General features: G+C 34.6%; 1 protein-coding gene and 1 non-coding gene across 3 annotated transcripts in view; both read right to left on the bottom strand.

The window, feature by feature from the left end:
* The window catches only part of Ifi44l (interferon induced protein 44 like), a 32,601-nt gene extending 16,647 nt beyond the window's left edge, over nt 1-15,954 (bottom strand). Inside the window, exons 1-4 of one of the 2 annotated variants that reach the window (XM_078026546.1) lie at nt 15,675-15,954; nt 2,878-3,362; nt 2,224-2,272; nt 1,307-1,502 (exon numbers count right to left, since the gene is read on the bottom strand). In XM_078026546.1, coding sequence (XP_077882672.1) covers nt 1,307-1,502; nt 2,224-2,272; nt 2,878-3,352 — 720 coding nt within the window. In that variant the 5' untranslated portion in view covers nt 3,353-3,362; nt 15,675-15,954. The remainder of the gene's footprint in view (nt 1-1,306; nt 1,503-2,223; nt 2,273-2,877; nt 3,363-15,674) is intronic. The other variant, XM_078026545.1, reaches the window with a different exon arrangement.
* On the bottom strand, nt 4,324-4,450 carry LOC120891094 (U6atac minor spliceosomal RNA). Its single transcript, XR_005735521.1, has one exon. It is a non-coding gene; the product is annotated as a U6atac minor spliceosomal RNA (small nuclear RNA).
* Nucleotides 15,955-18,286: the final 2,332 nt, after the last annotated feature.

The following is an 18,286-nucleotide window of genomic DNA, read 5'->3' as shown; positions in this document are numbered from 1 at the left end:
GAAACATTATGTTCTGAATAAAACCACTATCAGAGCATCTATCACATTGAATAACATTTATTACCTGCTGCATTCTGAAATCCTTGAGCAAAGAGACCAAATATTCTTTTATATTTAGTTCTCTAATGCCATTTCAATATTTAGCAAATAGAAACATTTCAGTTAATGCTTAATGCAACAGTTACTATTATGGCATTATGTAAAAATGTGGATGTGTAACCAATGTGATTCTGCAATCTTTGTAATGTTTTGAATAACCAATTAAAAAATATTTTAAAAAAATTAATGCTGTATACACACACAAAAAAAAGAAACATTTCAGTTAATGCTTAATGAACTGAATTTTAATTTTAAACATTTCAATTAATGCTTAATGAATTGAAGTATCTTATCTTAGAATCTGAGCCAAGGCTGATATGTTAAAATAAATCTGCTCAAAAAGAATCTAGTCACCATCAAGAAAAAAGATGTGTTTCATGAAAATCCTAGAAAATGCTTTAATTTATTAGGTGAAACACAAAAGCTGAATGGAACTCTTACTGCCTGTGCTAAATCTGCATTGACAATGCACAACATATTTCCCATCCAATAATATTATAGTTAGCAGAAAAATATACCCCAATTATGAAATTTTCTATTCATTCCCTTTATTACTTTTTGTTTGATTTTACAACATAACAAGCATAATAAAGAAGTTTCTAGATAAATGTCGCACCCTAATTTATAGCTCTTTAGAGCAATAATAAAGATGAGTACATATTTCCTTAAATACATTTGTTTGTAAATAAGATCATTTTTAGGAGCACAGATAGATTTACTCCTTGACACATGACTTACCAAAATGAATATTTTGTTTTCATGACCATTTCTTAAGGCTGGACTTACATACTAAAAAATTATTGTATTTTATAGTATTGTATTTCATTATTATACAAAAGAAAAACTGAAAAGCATTTCAAGCCTGGTAAAATCATGTGGGGCAGAAGTAAAAATGGACATCAAATATAACAGACAAATATTTCCATATTTTTAAAATTTTGTTCTTACAACAAAAACCAAAAAAAATGGTATTTTTCTTATAATTTCTTCTTGCATCCATAAAAAAGCCAAAAACTTCTCTGGATAACATTATTCAAAGGAGGTAATTCTGATTCAACTTTTATTCCTATTTCACATTTGACTCAGCATGTAACTATTGGTAGATTAAGAAGAGAGCTTATGTTATAAGAGAAAACAGCAAACAATGCATAAGTCTATTAATTGTAACCAATAAACAAAATCCTTAGGGAATTCTGGAATAACTTACCTGTTCAGTAATACTAGTGTTATCAGATCCTACTGGGGCTTGGCGAGTTATGTGGCCATGGAAAACAGACTTCACTGAATTGAAAAAACTGGACTTTCCAGAACCAACTGGACCCAGGAGGAGAATACGAATTTTTGAAACCAAGTCTGCATGGGGCTTGTAGATTCTGAGGTCTTCTAGGAGCTTATTTTTGAACCTATTAAAATGTAATAGTTAAAAACAACAGCCAAACTTCATAAAGAACAACTTCTCTTTTCTTCCCTTTCTAAGGATGGTTTTAGTTGCTTACTTATTATTTGGTAGTAGTACCTTCTATAGAATGATATTAAATATCTATGATTAGGTATTTTGTGATTTTAAAAAAAATGCATTTATCTCTAACACACTCATTAACCAGCAATCAAACTCTTATTACACTATTAGCCCGAGACCACAAAAAAATTTAATGAGAAATAGCAAAAACACTGAAGGTGGGTTATTATTTTCAGTAAAATATATCCTATTAAGGATAAATTAAAATAAAATATATGCAATGTAGCATCTATAAAGATTGAAGAAATAGGGCTTAGTTTTTAATATTAACTAAGGTTCCCCCAAAACTCTTCTCCTAAAGAGAGGATTCAAAAGAATTACCTAAAGTGATTATCCAGATTTTACTTGGAAAACCCTGAATCTAATAGGTGCAGAGTGAAACATGAAGTCAAATTGGTCAATTGTCATCAAGTGGATCTTAGAAGTTTCAAAGTTGGTAATGATTTTGTTATTGATGCTCTAAACTACCTTGAATATTTTATGTCAATAACAATTTTTGTTTGTCATTTGAAGTGATAGAATTTTACATTCTTACTATTTCATTATCAGTTTATACAATTATTCTAAATAAAATAAGCCATAGATTAATTAAGAACATAACTTACTGTGTGGCTGTCATCATCTTCTTTATGCAGCCTAGATCACTCTTAATTCCTATGGGAAATAAGCAAAGCATATGCTTTTAAATTGAATGTTCTTATGTGAACAAGTCTGCTTCCTAAGTAGGACACTGAATCTGCTTGTGTAACTCTTAAGTTTTTCAGTTAGGAATTAGGCATTACAGCATAATGAGAAGAGAAGCAAAAGTAATCCTCTCTGCATGTTGAATCTCTCTGAAAACTCTTCCATAACTATGCCTAAGGTCCTAAGGCTGATCTTTAGGTCAGGTCATATGTCAAAACACACCTGCTCTAATAGTCATTTCTCTCTCTCTCTCTCTCTCTCTCTCTCTCTCTCTCTCTCTCTCTCTATCTCTCTCTCTCTCTCTCTCTCTCACCTCCATCTACATTTCTGTCTTTATCTCTGTCTCCACATATATACTTCTTAACTTTTCAAAACAATCTGTACTCTTTGAATAATAAACTCAAAATCTTTTTGTCTCCCAAGTTTCCTTTAGGAGTTTATCCAAGTATATCATCTGTCATAAAATCAGATTATTCCTCTCATTGTTCCTTAGTCTTGTAGATCAATTATAATCTATGGGGAAAAGAAAGACTAGAACCAGAATATAGGATGTAGAATTATCTAATATAACATACCTTCAACTCGGAAAACTTCATATTCCAAGTACTTAAGATCCGTGGAAGATTTTATTACTGCTCTGTTCACTGAACAATCAGGTTTTCTGAATACACCTTTCTTTGGATATATCCAGAAATTAAGCTTATCAGATGAGTAAAATTCCAGGTAATCACTCGTAACTTTCAGTAGATTCAAAAATAAAGTTGACATTACAGTTAAACTATCCTTTTGAAAGATAAAAAAGATGGAAGCACATTGTTTTTCAGAATTGTCAACTATTTTAGGAATATGATCAACTGTTAAAGCACCAACAATATATTTTTGAAGGTAAAGCATTGTTATAGTGGGTCCCTGTTGACTGCACCTCTGAACCATCTTTTGAATGCTACAGCCATGAGCACTCTCCTTATAAAGAAGACTCAAAGAAGCATTTCCAAGTAGAATCCGTAAACACTTTTCTTCAAGCCAGGTCAATCTGGGTGTCACTGCCATTATCCTGTATCTAAAGGGGAAAAAAATTATATATGTTGAGAGGCCAGCATAGCACAGCACAGCACAGATTTCTGTTTTAGTTGCTGTTGAGTTTTTTTTTCTCTGACCCAATTAAAACACACTATTAATACCATAAGAAAAAACATACAGAGTATGATAGATTGATGTAAAAAATAACTTAGAAATGAAATATATTAACATTTTAACATCAGTTGATGAGTAAACTGAAAACTGGATACATAAAAAAATAGTCAATTAGAATAGAGGTCTACAAACTTCTTTGTTTATTTCTTCTTTTTAGATATACTTGACAGTGGAATAGATTTTGATATACTATACATACATGGAGTATAACTTCCTATCCTTGTGATTATATATCATGTGGAATTACTCTGGTCATGTATTCATACATGAACACAGGAAAGTTATGTCTGATTCATTCTACTGTCTTTTCTATTCCTATCTTCCCTTCCTTCCCCTGTGTCTAATCCAATAAATTTCTATTCTTCCCCCATATCGTGTGTTAGCATCCGCACATCAGAGGGAACATTTTCTTTTACTTAGCATGATAATCTTCTGTTCCATCCATTTACTGACAAATGCCATAATTTTATTCCTCTTTATGGAATAAAATTCCTCTTTATTCCATTGTGTATATATACTGTGTTTTCTTTATCCACCTGTTGATGGGCACCTAGGTTGATTCCATAGCTTAGCTAGTGTGAATTGAATTGCTACAAACATCGATGTGGCCATATGACTAGATTATGCTGATTTTAAGTTCTTTCGGTCTAGGCTGAGGAGTGGGATAACTGGGTCAAATAAACATATTTTGATGGGGCTGGGATTGTAGCTCAGTAGTAAAGACTTGCCTGGCACATGTGAGACACTGGACTCAATCCTCAGCACCACATAAAAATGAATAAATAAAAATAAAGGTATTGTGTCCATCTACAACTAAAAATATTTTTTAAAAATGTTTTGATGCCATGAAGTTGGCGGCAATACCTTAAATGTATGCTATTTTTTTTTTATCTCCAAAGGCCTCTTCCATCCTTGTCAGTGGGAGTGTTGACCTTATCTCCTTTCATACAACACTACAAACTTCTTCTTAATGAACAAGATAGCAACTATTTTAGGCTTTATGAGTCATATAGTCTTGGCACTACCCAAAGTTGCCACTGTACAATAGAAGCAATCATAATTTGTGTTAAAATTTGGATGTGATGTGTCTCAAGGTTTATGTACTGGAAGTTTCATCCTCAGTGTGGTGATGTTGGCAAATGGAACCTTTAAGAGGTGGGGCCTGGTGAGATATTGCTAGGTCAGTTGGGAGCATGCCCTCATAAAAGAACGACCTTGGTTAGTTCTAATGAAAGGGTTGTTATAAGAGCCTGAGCTGGCCCCATTCAGTTCTTTTGACTTCCTGTTAGCAATGTGTTTTTTTTCTTCACACATATGCTCTCACAATGTTCAGTCCATGTGAGGTGTATGTGATGCAGCCAAGAAGTCCCTCACCAGAGCCAAGTCAATGCCAGCATCATACACTTAAACTTCTAGAAGAGTGAGCTAAATTAGCCACTTTTCTTTATAAAGTTAACCTGTCTCTAGCATTTTATTATAGTAACAAAAACGGATTAATACAATTTTTTTTAAAAAATGATCATGTTCCAATAAGATATTCACTACAAAAACAGATGGCTGGCCAGGTGTGGTGGTGCACACCATAATCCCAGTGGCTCAGGAGACTGAGGCAGGAGGGTTGCAAGTTCAAAGCCAACCTCAGTAACTTAGTGAGACCCTATACTCTCAAAATGAAAAAGGGGCTAAGAATGTGACTCAATAGTTAAGTACCCCTCAATTCAATTCCTGATATAAAAAAAGATAAACACATGCCAAAGTTTATCAAGCCATGAATTAGAAAATAAAACTGAAGAATTTATACAGAAAATAGCTCACAAATAAAAAATAAAACATGGAAATAATTAACAAATATAGAAGTCCCACAGTAGCATACTAAACTATTAACAGTCATTTAAATGAAAAAAAAAAGGGTAGAAAAAGGATAAACTGTAAAAATGCATGTATTCAAAAGAATTAAAGAGCTCACAAGAGAGGGAGGAATTATGTGACAGGCTAAGAGTTGGAAAAGTTAACAGAGGTAAGATGGGCATTTGAGAGCACATTTTCCTGAGATGTGGGGGTTAACTTTAGAAAAGTCACTTGAGAAATTAAGCAAAGCTTCTGCTAGACTTATAAGCTAAGAGGAGGAAAAAAAAACTTCCTTGGTGTGCAGCAAGGAGGGTGTCTTAGAAACCTTTCACAGCCCAGGTTGTGGATTAGAATTCTGAAGAGCCATAAGGAAGACGTAAGGGTGTACTAGAAACAAACAGATTTGATCGTTCAGCAGAGAACATGTTTCTATCGTTACATTATTTCTATATTTTTTAAAACTCAATGCCTCACACTTGATCATAAACAAACTGAGAAACAGAGAACATAATAGAAAATCAAGAGAAAAAACGAACAATAAAAACAAACCCAGACTGATAATGGAGTTATCTACAGAGATTTAAAAACTACTAGAGTTGGGTAAAATAGAAGTATCCTTCCCATTCATCTGTGGTAAGAAGAGTCAAGGCTAAAAACAAAAAAAGTAGAAACTATATTCCAAGGAGAGAAAGAAAAGGAAGAGCTATAGGAATTAAGAAAGAGGTGATAGGAAAAAGAAGCACATAGAAGCAGAATGACAATTCAGAGAAAAGTACAAAATTGTCCACAACCCCTGACTCCAGGAGAAAAGGAACCCAATGCTGTAATCACAAGATTCTCTTTGCTGTGTTGTTGTTACCATGGTTCTTTTATTTGAGTAGTACTGGGAATTGAGCCCTCCAGAGAATTCTGCTCATTAAGAAGATCCTTACTTAAAAGTAGAAGAGATATTTATTCCAACAGATGTGCAAATCTTAGTAGAGAGACACAAGAAATATGAAAAACAAAACAACATGACTTCTCCAAAGGTTCATAACTCTTCAGTAACTGAACCCAAAGACATTCAAAGTGAATAAAATTCCAAAGAATTCAAAAGATTGATTTCTAATGTGATTTCAAAGAGGATACAAATAAACAGCTGAATGAATTAAGGCACATAATACAGAATATAAAAGATCATTTCAACAAAAAGAGGTAGAGATTCTAAAACAGAACCAAAAAGAAATCTTGGAAATGAAAAACTCAATAAGCCAAACAAAAACTCCAGTGAAATTTCAAAAATAGACTAGATGAAGTGGAAGAAAGAATAGAAGGGATTCTGGACAAGATCAATGAATTATCACATTCTGACAGTAATAAAGAAAAAAAATATGAACAGAACATACAAGATTTATGGGACAATTAAGAGACCAAACCTATGAATAATCAGGTTAGAGAAAGGGGCTGAGGTATAGGCCAAAGGCAAAGAAAACATAATCAGTGAACTCATAAAAAATTTCCCAAATCTTGGAGAAGATACAGACATCCAGGTACAGGAGGCATTTAGAAACCCAAAATAGAGATAGCCAGAAAAGTATCTCCTCATGTATTAGTCAAACTAACAAAGTATAGATCAAAGAAAAAATATTGAAAGTTACAAAAGAGAAACACTAAGTTGCTCATAAAGGTAAACAATCTTCTTAGAAGAAAATCTAAAGAACAAAAAAGTATGTAATAATGTTTCTCAAGCCAGGAAAATTTTTAAAAAACTGCTAGATTACTATCTATAGTAAATTTGTTTTTCAGAATCTAAGGTGAAACAAAAGACTCCAAGGAAAAGCAGAAACCAAAGGAATTTGTGAGCAATAAGCCAGTATTGCAGAAGATACTTAAAAAGAGTCCTATACACAGAAGACAAAGCAAGACAAACACAATTGTGAGAGCACAGGAAAGAATAAATCTTACTAGAAGAGTATATGAACAAATGAGAATTAAGATGGATTCCAGCATGAATAATTCAGTAAAACATTAAACCTTTCAGATGATCAAGGGAAAAGGAAACTAACATAGATCATTCAAAACAATCAGGAAAAAAAAAAGACGACAAAACCAATATTTATCTTTACTTTTCAATAATATCCCTATAGGTAAATAATCTGAATTCTTACCTAAAAGATGCAGACTGACTGACTGGATCTAAAAAACAAGAATCCAACTGTTTGCCGTCTGCAAGAAACTCACCTCAGCAAAGAATAAAGAGACTGAAAGTAAAATGATGAAGAACGTGATATGCCAATCAAATGGAATCCAAAGTCAAGCAGAAGTAGCAGTATTCATATCAGAAAAAATATAAATTTCAAATAAAAATTGGTCAGAAAAGACAAAGAAAGTGAATATAACACATACTGATAAAGGGAAGAACCTATCAAGAAGATATAATGATTGCAAATATATAGGCACCAAACTCCACAGTACCCAATTTTACAAAACAAATGCCACAGAACATCAAGGCATAGACAGGCCCAGCAACACAAAAATAGTGGTCACTCAGAACTCCATTCTCACAAGTAGATAGATCTTCCAGACTGCCTTCCCCCTTGCCCCCCCAAAAAAGTCAACAAAGAAATTTCAGAATAAATTATACTATAGATGAAATGGACTTAATAGTCATCTATAAAGAATATTTCGTTCAATGGCTGAAGAATACACATCCTTTTTATCAGCACACAAAACACATAAATATTGAACAATACACTTTTAAATGACCAGTAAGTCAACTGAAAAACTCAGAGGGAATTGAAGAATTCCCAAAATAAAATGAAAATGGGAACACACCCTACCAGGACCTATTGGACACAGCAAAAGCAGTTATAACAGGGAAGTTTACAGATAGAAGTCCTACATTATATAAAGAGAAAAATCTCAAATAAATAACATAAAATGCGTCTTAAAATCTAACAAAAGCAAGAACAAACCAAATTCAAAATCAGCAGAATGAAGGAAATAATGAAGAGCAGAGCATAAATGAATGAAATAGATTAAAGCAACTGTGCAAAAGATTGATAAAACAAAGAGTTGGTTCTTCAAAAATATAAACACTCTTAGCTAAACTTAAAAAAATAGAGAGAGAGAGAGTAAAGATCAAAAAAATAAAATAAAATAAAATTTGAGGTAAAGAGGGAACACAACAACAAATACCACTGAAATCCAGAGAAACATTAAGGAATACTTTGAAAATTTACATGATAACATATTGGAAAATCTAGAAGAAATAGAAAAATTTCAAGACATATATGTTTAGAATTAAACCAACAGGATATAGATAACTTAAATAGATCACTGACAAGTAATGAGATTGAAACAGTAATAAAAAGCTCCCAAAGAAAAGCCAAGGACCAGTGTGGATTCACTGCTGATTTTGACCAGATATTTAAAGAACTAATAATCAAATCTCCTCAAAGTATCCCATAAAATAGAAAGAGAGGAAAAGTTTCCAAACTCATTCTCTTACCAAAATATGGTAAGAACACGATAATAAGATAATGCTAGAAACTAATGTCTTTCATGAACATATTTGCAAAAATCCTCAAAAAAAATGCTTGCAAATTAAATTCAAAATCATATTAAAAAGTATAGCATGATTAAATTGGTTTCATTTAAGGGATTCAAGTGGAGTTCAACATACACAAATCAATAGAGGAGAATTAAGAATAAAAATCAAATGATCATCTCAAAAAAAGCAGAAAAAAAAGACCTTCAATAAAATCCGAATCCCTTTAGGGGTTTTTATCCTTTAGGATAAAAATCCTGAATAAACTAGGTATAGAAGGATCATATCTCAACATAATAAAGGCAATACATGAAAAACCAATAGGCAACATCATACTGCATGGAGGATCATTGAAAATATTTCTTCTAAAATCAAGAGCAAAACAAGGATATTCCCTATCACTGCTCTCATTAGCTTTAGTACTAGAATTTTTGGCCAGAACAATTCAGCAGGAGAAAGAAAGAAAATGGATATAAAAGGGAAAGTAGAAGATCCAAGTAGTGCTGTTTGCAGATAAGACTCCACACCTAAAAAACCAAAGAGTTCACCAAAATTCTTTTGGAACTGAAAAACAATTTCAGCAAAATCACTGGATATAAAAATCAATGTACAAAAAATAAGTAACTTTTCTACATATCAATAAAAAAAACTCTCTAGAAAAAAATTAGGAAAATAATCCCATTTAAAATACCCTAAAAAAAATACTTAGGAATAAACCTAAGTAAGGAAGTGAAAGACCTCTACATGGAAAATTTTAAAACTTTGGAGGAAGAAATTAAAGAAGACACTAGAAGATAGAAAGAAGTATAAATGTCCAATAACTATATGAAAAAAAAATGTTCAAAACCTCTGTCCATCAAGGAAATGCAAATCAAAACCACATTGAGAATCCAGCTCACTCCAGTAAGAATGACAATTATCAAGAAAATTAAAAAATAAGAAGTGCTAGTAAATATGTATAAAAACAACAACAACAACAAGATGAACATTTATACACTGTTGATTGGAATGTAAATAAGTACAGCCACTGTGGAAATCAGCATGAAGATTCCTTAGAAAGCTAAAAAATTTTACTACCATACGATCCAGCTCTACCACCCCTGAGTATATATGCCTGAAGTAATCAAACCCAACTAGGTTTAGAGGATCACACCACATGTTTCTTCTAGTAGTTTCTGAGTTTCAGGTGTTATGTTAAAGTCTTTGATCCACTGATCCATATATAATAGATATATCTTCATATCCATGTTTATCAAAGCACTATTTACAATAGCCAAGTTATGGAATTAGCCTAGATGCCCACCAACAGATAAATGAATAAAGCATATGTGCTATATGTACATAATAATGCATTATTCAGCTATAAAGAAGGATGATATCATGTCATTTGCAGGAAAATGGATGGAACTGGAGGTCATCATGTAAAGTAAAACAAGCTAGACTCAGAAATTTAAGTATTACATGTTTTTTCTCATGTGTAATCTAGATTTTTAAAAAGATGATATGAAAATAGAAAAACTATTAAGGAAGGGGAAAGGTATCTGGTCAAGAGGGAAGGGGATAAGAGAGGGTAATAGGGAAAATGGATATGATTTAAGTTTGTTATATGAATATAAGAAAATATCACAAAGAAACCCATTAATTTCCTCAGTCTATACCAAAGGACTTAAAACCAGCCACCTCAATGTTTATAGCAGTTCAATTCACAATACTAAACTGTGGAAACAGCCTAGATGCCCTTTAATAGATGAGTGGATAAAGAAACTGTGGTATATATACACAATGGAATATTACTTAGCCTTAAATAAGAATGAAATTATGACATTTACAGGTAAATGGATAGAGTTAGAGAATATCATGCTAAGCAAAGTAAGCCAATCTCAAAAAAACAAAGGCCAAATGTTTTCTCTGATAAGTGGATGTTGATCCAAAATGGGTGGGGGAGGGCAAGGGAAGAATGGAAGAATTTAGGATTGAGCAGAGGGGAGGTAGAGGAGGGGAGGGTTTGTGTGGTGGGGGAAGATGATGGATTGAGATGGACATTATTACCCCTATTTATAGGTATGGTTGCATGAATAGTGTGACTCTACATTATGTATGACCAGAGAAATGAAAAGTTGTGCTCTACTTGTATAAAACATAAAATAAAATTAAATTTTTAAAAGAAACCCATTAATTTGTACAATTAATACTTGGTAATAATTATAATTTAAAAGTTACTATAGTTGGTGTGTTCAAGTAATTTTAAGTAAAGATTGTATGATTGACAGTAAAATTCTAAAATAAGAAAAGAAATTCTGAATTTAAAAATGTACAAATTAATAATTAACATAATACATTTAACTGTAAATATATATATATACATATATATATGTATATATATATATTCTAAACTGAAGCACTGAGGCCAAAAGATAATGAGAGAGGAAACAAACAAAAAAAAAAACTAAAGCATATAGCAAAATTGGTTAATTTTGAGAACCAGAAAAAACCAGAGAACCAGAAAAAAACAAAGCCAGCATACAGCAAATATGAACATGGTGCTATGATTCCCCCAAAACAATCAAATCTCAAAATAGTCAAAGCACTAAATTTTGAATAAGAATATAAGCTAGATATCATAATTAGTATAAGCTACCCATACATTAAAAAATAAAATATACTTTTAAATAATCCATTAGTGAGACAAATCTTAATGAAATTAAAATGATAAAAATATCCTTGTCAAAACTTATGGAATGGAGCTAGAAAATGATATAAAGTTATATGTCTTTAAACAGATAAAAAGAAGAAAGGATGAAAACAAATGACATAAGCTTTTACTTCAGAAACTCAGAAAAACGATACCAGTTGACCCAAACAAATGGGGATAATTAGCAGCTATTATAGATCCAATTCACCCCATGGCACAAGACTGCTAAATAAAAGGTACTACAGTTTCAATGAATGCTACAAAAAACGTGTGTTGAAAATTTCATCCTCAATGCAACAGTATAGGGAGGTGGGCCTAGTGAGGGATTTTAGGCCATGAATGTATTAATGCTGATTATAAAAGGACTGTAGGCCAAGGGTTCAATCTCTTGCTCTCTCTCATAAATGTCTCTTGTCTTTCCGCCTTCTACCATGGGATGACATGATGAGAAGGCCCTTGCCAGATGCAGACTCCACGACCTTGGACTTTCTAGCTTCCACAACTTTAAGAGATAAATATCTGTTCTTTATAAATTACCCAGCCCCTGGTATTCTGGTTTTTTGGTTCTTTTGTTTTGGTTTGGTTTTTTGGTACCAGGAACTGAATCCAGGAGCACTGAGCCACATCCCCATCCCTTTTAAAATTTTTATTTAGAGGCAGGGTCTCATTGAGTTGCTCAGGGCCTTGCTAAATTGCTGAGGCTGGCTTTGAACTCTCAGTCCTCCTGCCTCAGTCTTCTGAGCTACTAGGATTAAAGGCTAACACCACGGTGCCCAGCTGGTATCATGTTTCAACAGCACAAAACAGACTAAAACACAAGGCCAATATGTTAAAATGACCCCTAGTTCTTGTACCAACACAGTTTTACATAAAACGTTTTAAATACCATTTACATTACTAAAACAAAAATAAATAAATCTAGTAATATGTCTAACTAAAGGAATGTTTTAAATATGTATAAGGCCTGTAAACAGAAAACTATAAAATATTACTAAGCAAAATAAGATATAGCTTAAATAAATGAAGGCCTTATAATGTGTTCATATACTAATAGATTCAATGTTAAACTCTTAATGAGATTTTGTGGACAGTTATAAGGTAATTCTAAAATTTCTATGGAAATGGTAATTTGATTTCATGTTGCATGTTGCCTCTGGGCTTCACTCAGTGGAAGGGGCAGGGACGCAGAGTCAAGACACAGACACCAGGAGCTGGGTGGAAACAAGCAAGTGGGGAGCTGCCAGCAAGCTCATTTATTTTGGAAGAGCTTATAGTTTATATAGGGTGTGTTTACCAATCATAATTGTATAATCCAGCAGTACAATATCTTGAAGCCAATCATCATCAAGATCAAAACTAACTGTACTATGGGTCTGAGAAGGCAGGAAGGGTCACTACTGGGTGTACAGGTCCCTTCACTCATCACCTTAAGCCATGGTGGGTTAGATCATCAAGTCTCTGCCTTCAGTTTCCCTGGCAACCAATTGTGAGGAAGTGGTCTTACTTCAGCTGCTAAGCCAGAGCACAGCGCTCCTTCCTGCAGTTGTGTCTGCTAGGCCTGTATGTGCATAGGCTTTCCTCACACACTTGAGCTGCTCACAGCCACGGGTTATGAGCCGAGAGTTGTTTCTCCCACATTTCCTCACTTTTTATTAATTTTTGAACCAGAGATTACTTTTGGAAAGTCTTGATTGATCTGTTCCCTGCAGCTTCTTCCATATGTTTAACTAAACCCATTCCATAGCAGCCATCCGTGCCGCAGGTCGACTCTACCCACAACTTCAACCTTGCAAAGGAACCAGCTAGCCATTCCAAACATTCTGACCCCTGGAGACTGCATAATCCATATATTTCTACATTTGTGATGAATTGCTATGCAACATAGAATACTAATACAAGAAGATAGAATGAGATAACTAATTAAAGGCCTTTTTCCAGGGAAGAGGTTTCTAAACAAGAACAAACCAAAATCTAGGTTAGCAAATGGAAGGAAATAATAAAGACCAGAGAATAAACAAGTGGCATAGAGATTAAAAAAATGATTTTAAAAATAAAAAAAAATGTGTTTTTTTTTTTAAAAAGACAAAGCTGGCAAAACTTTAGAGGCTGAGGGGAAAAAAAAAGACAAGACTCAGATAAATAAAATCAGAATTAAAAGAGAAAACTATGACCAATACCACAGAAATACATAGAATCAGTTTTTAAAACTTACATGTCAACAAATTAAATAACATAGGAGAAATGAATAAATTTCTAAAAATATATAATCTACAGAGTCATGAGGAAATAGAAAATATGAATAGTCAAAAACAAGAAAGTAGATTGAATCAGTAATAAAAAGTCTTCCAACAATGAAAAGACTAATACTAGATTGTTTCTTGACTGTTTTCTACAAACATTTAAGGAAGAAAGAATACCAAGTTTTCTCGGAATCTTCCAAAAAAATTGAAATGCGGGGAATACTTCTAAATTCATTTTGGAAGTTAAGTATTGTCCTGATACCAAAGTCAGATAACATTATTCGAAAGAACAGGCTTATATCCTGTATGAACTTACATGCAAAAAGCCTCATCAAAATACTAGCAAGTTCAATTTAAATCATATAACAAGATCATTCCTAATGATAAAGTGAGATTTGTTATGAGGAAATAGAAAAAAATACCCTAAAATTCATGTAGAAACATGCTTGACCCCAAATAGCTACAGCAATCTTGAGCAAAAAGAATAAAGCTGCAATTTCACACTGTCAGCTTAGAGCCTTCTTGAAAATGATGTAATATTCTACAAACTTCATCTTCAAATTTAGTACAAACTCATTCAAGTGCCCAAGAACATTCTTTCTGTTATCTATAATAAGATAATCTTGAATTTCACATGATATTTCACAGAAAAAATAGCTACTTTTAATAGTTTAAATAATCTAAAATTATAATGAAATATTACAGTGACACAAAAATAAATAGCCTTGTCACTGATCAATTTCATAGCCAGGGGCCCCTGGGAAACAAAGCTAAACGAGTCTCATAAACAGAGGCATTAATTATAGTGATGTGCAACTCCAGACAAGCAAGCATGGGACAAGCAGGAAAGGGAGGAGGTTAGGACTTAAGCCAAGTCCAGTCAACATAACTGATTAGTCTTTTTTCTTTCTTTTTTGGTTGTTGTTGTTGTTTGGTTGTTGTTTTTTGTTTGTTTGTTTTTACTGGGGATTTAATCCAGGGATGCTTTACCACTGAGCCACCTCCCCTGTCCTTTTTTTATTTTTGATTTTGACACATCTGTATTCTATAAACATTATACATAAAAAAAAGCTCTTCAAAGAAATAAGGAAACCATAAACTACATAGTAGAAAAAACAGTCAAAGTAAATGAAAAGGAAATTCACAGATGAAGTCACCCAAACAATTTTTCTTGAAATATGAAACTGTAGACAACTATAAACAGGGTATCACTCCACATCAAAACAGAAGTCCAGCAATACTAACAGTTGACCAAAATATGAAGAGTCCAGAATGTTAACACTGTCCTGATAAACATATGCAGTTTGAGAGAAATATATTCATACCATTCTTGGTCATAATGACATTTGAAGGTTGGACATAAGAATTTTGACACATTTACACAGTGAAAGTAACAGCAAAGTGATTGAACTAGCACTATTCATGTCAGCATAAATGAAGCTTGAATAGTTAATTTTGAGTAAAAAAAAATAAATTGATAATGAAAAACAATATAATACAATTTTCATAAAATATTAGCATACTAAGTAATACTAGACACACACAAACACACACACACAGCAAAAGCATAAAAATACACATGACAATAATTTACACCAAAATTTAGATAATTTTTCTCTCTAGGAAGGAAGGGAAGAGGAGATATAATACAAGGAAGATTCAGAGATTACTTCAACTTTATATGTAACAGTTTTTCTAAGGAAAAAAAATCTATTCTAATAAAGCAAATCATATTTAAAATCTGATAGAAACGTATGAAGAATATACAAATGTTTATTTTTTCTTCTCTATAGTTGTCAGTGTGTAAAATTTTCATGAAAATAAAAGAGCAAATGAAAGAGAAAATCCAATAGTTAGAAGCAATTTTACCTTGCTATTTTCTCAAAGTAAAGCAAGCAGGCTGTTTTCTTCACACAGCTAAGGAACCAAATGGCTGGAAGCCGCTTACCTGATGCTGAGAGTTGGATCAGCTCAGGATTAAATGGAAGATTGATTATTTTGTCTGAGTTATGGAGTAGCCACTGGGTGGAGACAAGAAAAGAAACCGAAACTCAAAGCAGCAAACATTCAGCATCAGCCTGCCAAGTGCCAGTAAGTTTCTTTTTCCTCAAGAGGAAAAAGATACAGTTAGGAAATGTAGAGGCTCTGTGCTTAGATTGGAGTCTCGGATAAACTTCATAATTGTGGCGTGCTTGGTGACTAGGACGTTTCTTGCAAAGACACAGAATGCCTGGCTGCTAGGAAATTTCTGTGCAAAGACACGGAATGCCTGACTGCTGAGAAAGTCCTGTGATAAGACACAGGATTCCTGGCTGCTGTAGCAATATCCTTCATGAGAAAACTCTGTGTGGAGTCTAATCAGTTTTGATATCATCTCAGGCACAGAGCTCCTGAGAATATAAGGACTTATAGGTATTCTGACCATGGAAATGTACAGGGAAGTGTTTCTCTGGTGAGAAAACTCCCAGGGGGTCACAGATGCTCTGTCTTCCACCCTTGGAATGCCCAGCAGTTTCCCCTTGAAGCTAGTAAGATAACTATACAGGTGGAGTATCTAGTATCTACCATGATGATGTCCTTAGAGAAAAGGGCTCTGGACTCTGTATCTTAATCATCCTGGACTTTGATCTCAATTATCTAGCACCTGGAATTAATGGTGGAGTGGGCTGGTATCCAAAACCAAGTCTCCCTTGGTTGGAACAGACAATGGTTCATCTTTTCCTGTGTTCTGTACACTGGACAGTTTGTCTTCCAATTTATACACTCACTCAGTCAACACTGTTCCAGACACTGGGGGAAAAAAAGGGGGGTGAATGAGATAAAAACAGTGTGCTCAAGAAGAGAGCTGTGTACTCAGCAGAGATGGGTACGGAGGCAATTACACCTCTGTGCTGAGAGCTGTAGAGGAGGAAGGACTAGATTCCCTGGGAGCCAGGAGAACAGCAGCCTCATACAGTCTGGGCACACTAATGAAAGGCTTGCCAGCGAATCAGATTTTAAACTGAGGGAAGTGAGATAGCTGCTGTCCTCAAGATGCTCCAGCATTTTAATATATCTGAAATGGAGTGAGAGCATCAGCCTCACAAGGAATGAGCCTAGGGAGGTGATCAGGACCCACAGGTCTCAAAAAGTCTTGCTAATTAAATTGAATTGTATGATAAAGACAATGGGAAGTTATTATGACTGTAAAACAGAGGAACAGCCTGATGGAAATGTAATGTCATAGAAGGGTGTATCCATTTTCTCTTGCTTTGTAAAATTCCACAAACTTTGAGGCTTTAAAACAACTGAAAGTTATTACCATCCAGTTTTCATGGGCCAGAGGCAGGTATGACTCTGCTCAGGGTCTCTCATTCAAGGAGTTGCTAGTGCGGTCTCTTCTGAGGCTCTGGAAAGAATCTGATTCTAAGCTCATTTAGATAAGAGACAAAATTAATTCTTTTTCAGCTATAAGAACTGTTTCGTTGCTGCCTATTATCCAACATCTGTTCTAAGCTCATAGATGATGCTCCCAGTTCCTTGGCAATGGCCTTCATACTCATCCAAGGCTCTCCCAACATGGCAGAACAGAATTCTCCAAAACCAGTAACAGAATATCCCTGCCCCCACCTCCATCCACATTCCCTTATGATTTGAGTCTCGGCCTCCAGGAAAACCTTCATTCTTTTAAGGGTTCACCTGAATCAATGAGGTGATAGATAATTTGTCTTTCGCAAAATCAATAAATTAATCATGGGAATGATATCTCATCATATACAGATCTCTCCCACTCTTGAAAGAAGTTACACAAGGATACAGGTCATTGGTGGTGGGTGGGCATTCATATAGAATTCTATCTACCAAAAAGTGCAATGCAAACCTGGAATCAAAGAGACCAGTTTTGGGGGATCCAACATGGCGGCGGGCAGGGAGGCAGCGCTTTCAGTACCTCCTCAATAACGGGATCAGAGAGACGCATTGATACGCTTAGATTCTACCTGCTGAGAAACTCCTAGCAAAATTCCACTGAAGAGAGACTGGCCGGCAATCAGTAGGATTTTTGGAGGTGACAGTTTGCCCCAGACGAGTGAGTCTCTGCCACGCGGCGCAGAGGTCCAGACCCGCCAGCTGCTGCCTGCGCGAATCAGCGACCATCAGCCGCCCGCCCGCGGCCCCTGCGACTGGGCGGCAAGCCTCCGAGGCGCAGCTCAGCAGGAGCCGTGCAGGGACTCTAGGAAGAAGTCTCTAGCCAAGCCTTCATGAAATAGCGAACCAGGAACTGAAACCAAACAGAGACAGACCAGTCCCACCCCTCCCTTCAGACATTCTGGCAAGGAGCCTGGGACTTGCCAGAGCAGAGAGGTGACCTCACCAGAGTTCGGCCGATGGAATTCCTTCCCAGCGAAATCCACTTTAGCAGGTGTGTGACTCCCACCCACTCCAGATACAAGCAGCCAGGAAACCTAGGGAATCTCTCCAGGGGCATGTCTGTAGGGAAGCAG

This window comes from Ictidomys tridecemlineatus, chromosome 11, assembly GCF_052094955.1.
Source record: "Ictidomys tridecemlineatus isolate mIctTri1 chromosome 11, mIctTri1.hap1, whole genome shotgun sequence".
NCBI classification, from domain to species: Eukaryota; Metazoa; Chordata; class Mammalia; order Rodentia; family Sciuridae; genus Ictidomys; species Ictidomys tridecemlineatus.
The sequence above is the reverse complement of the archived record's forward strand: the minus strand, read 5'-3'. Positions and strand labels throughout refer to the sequence as shown.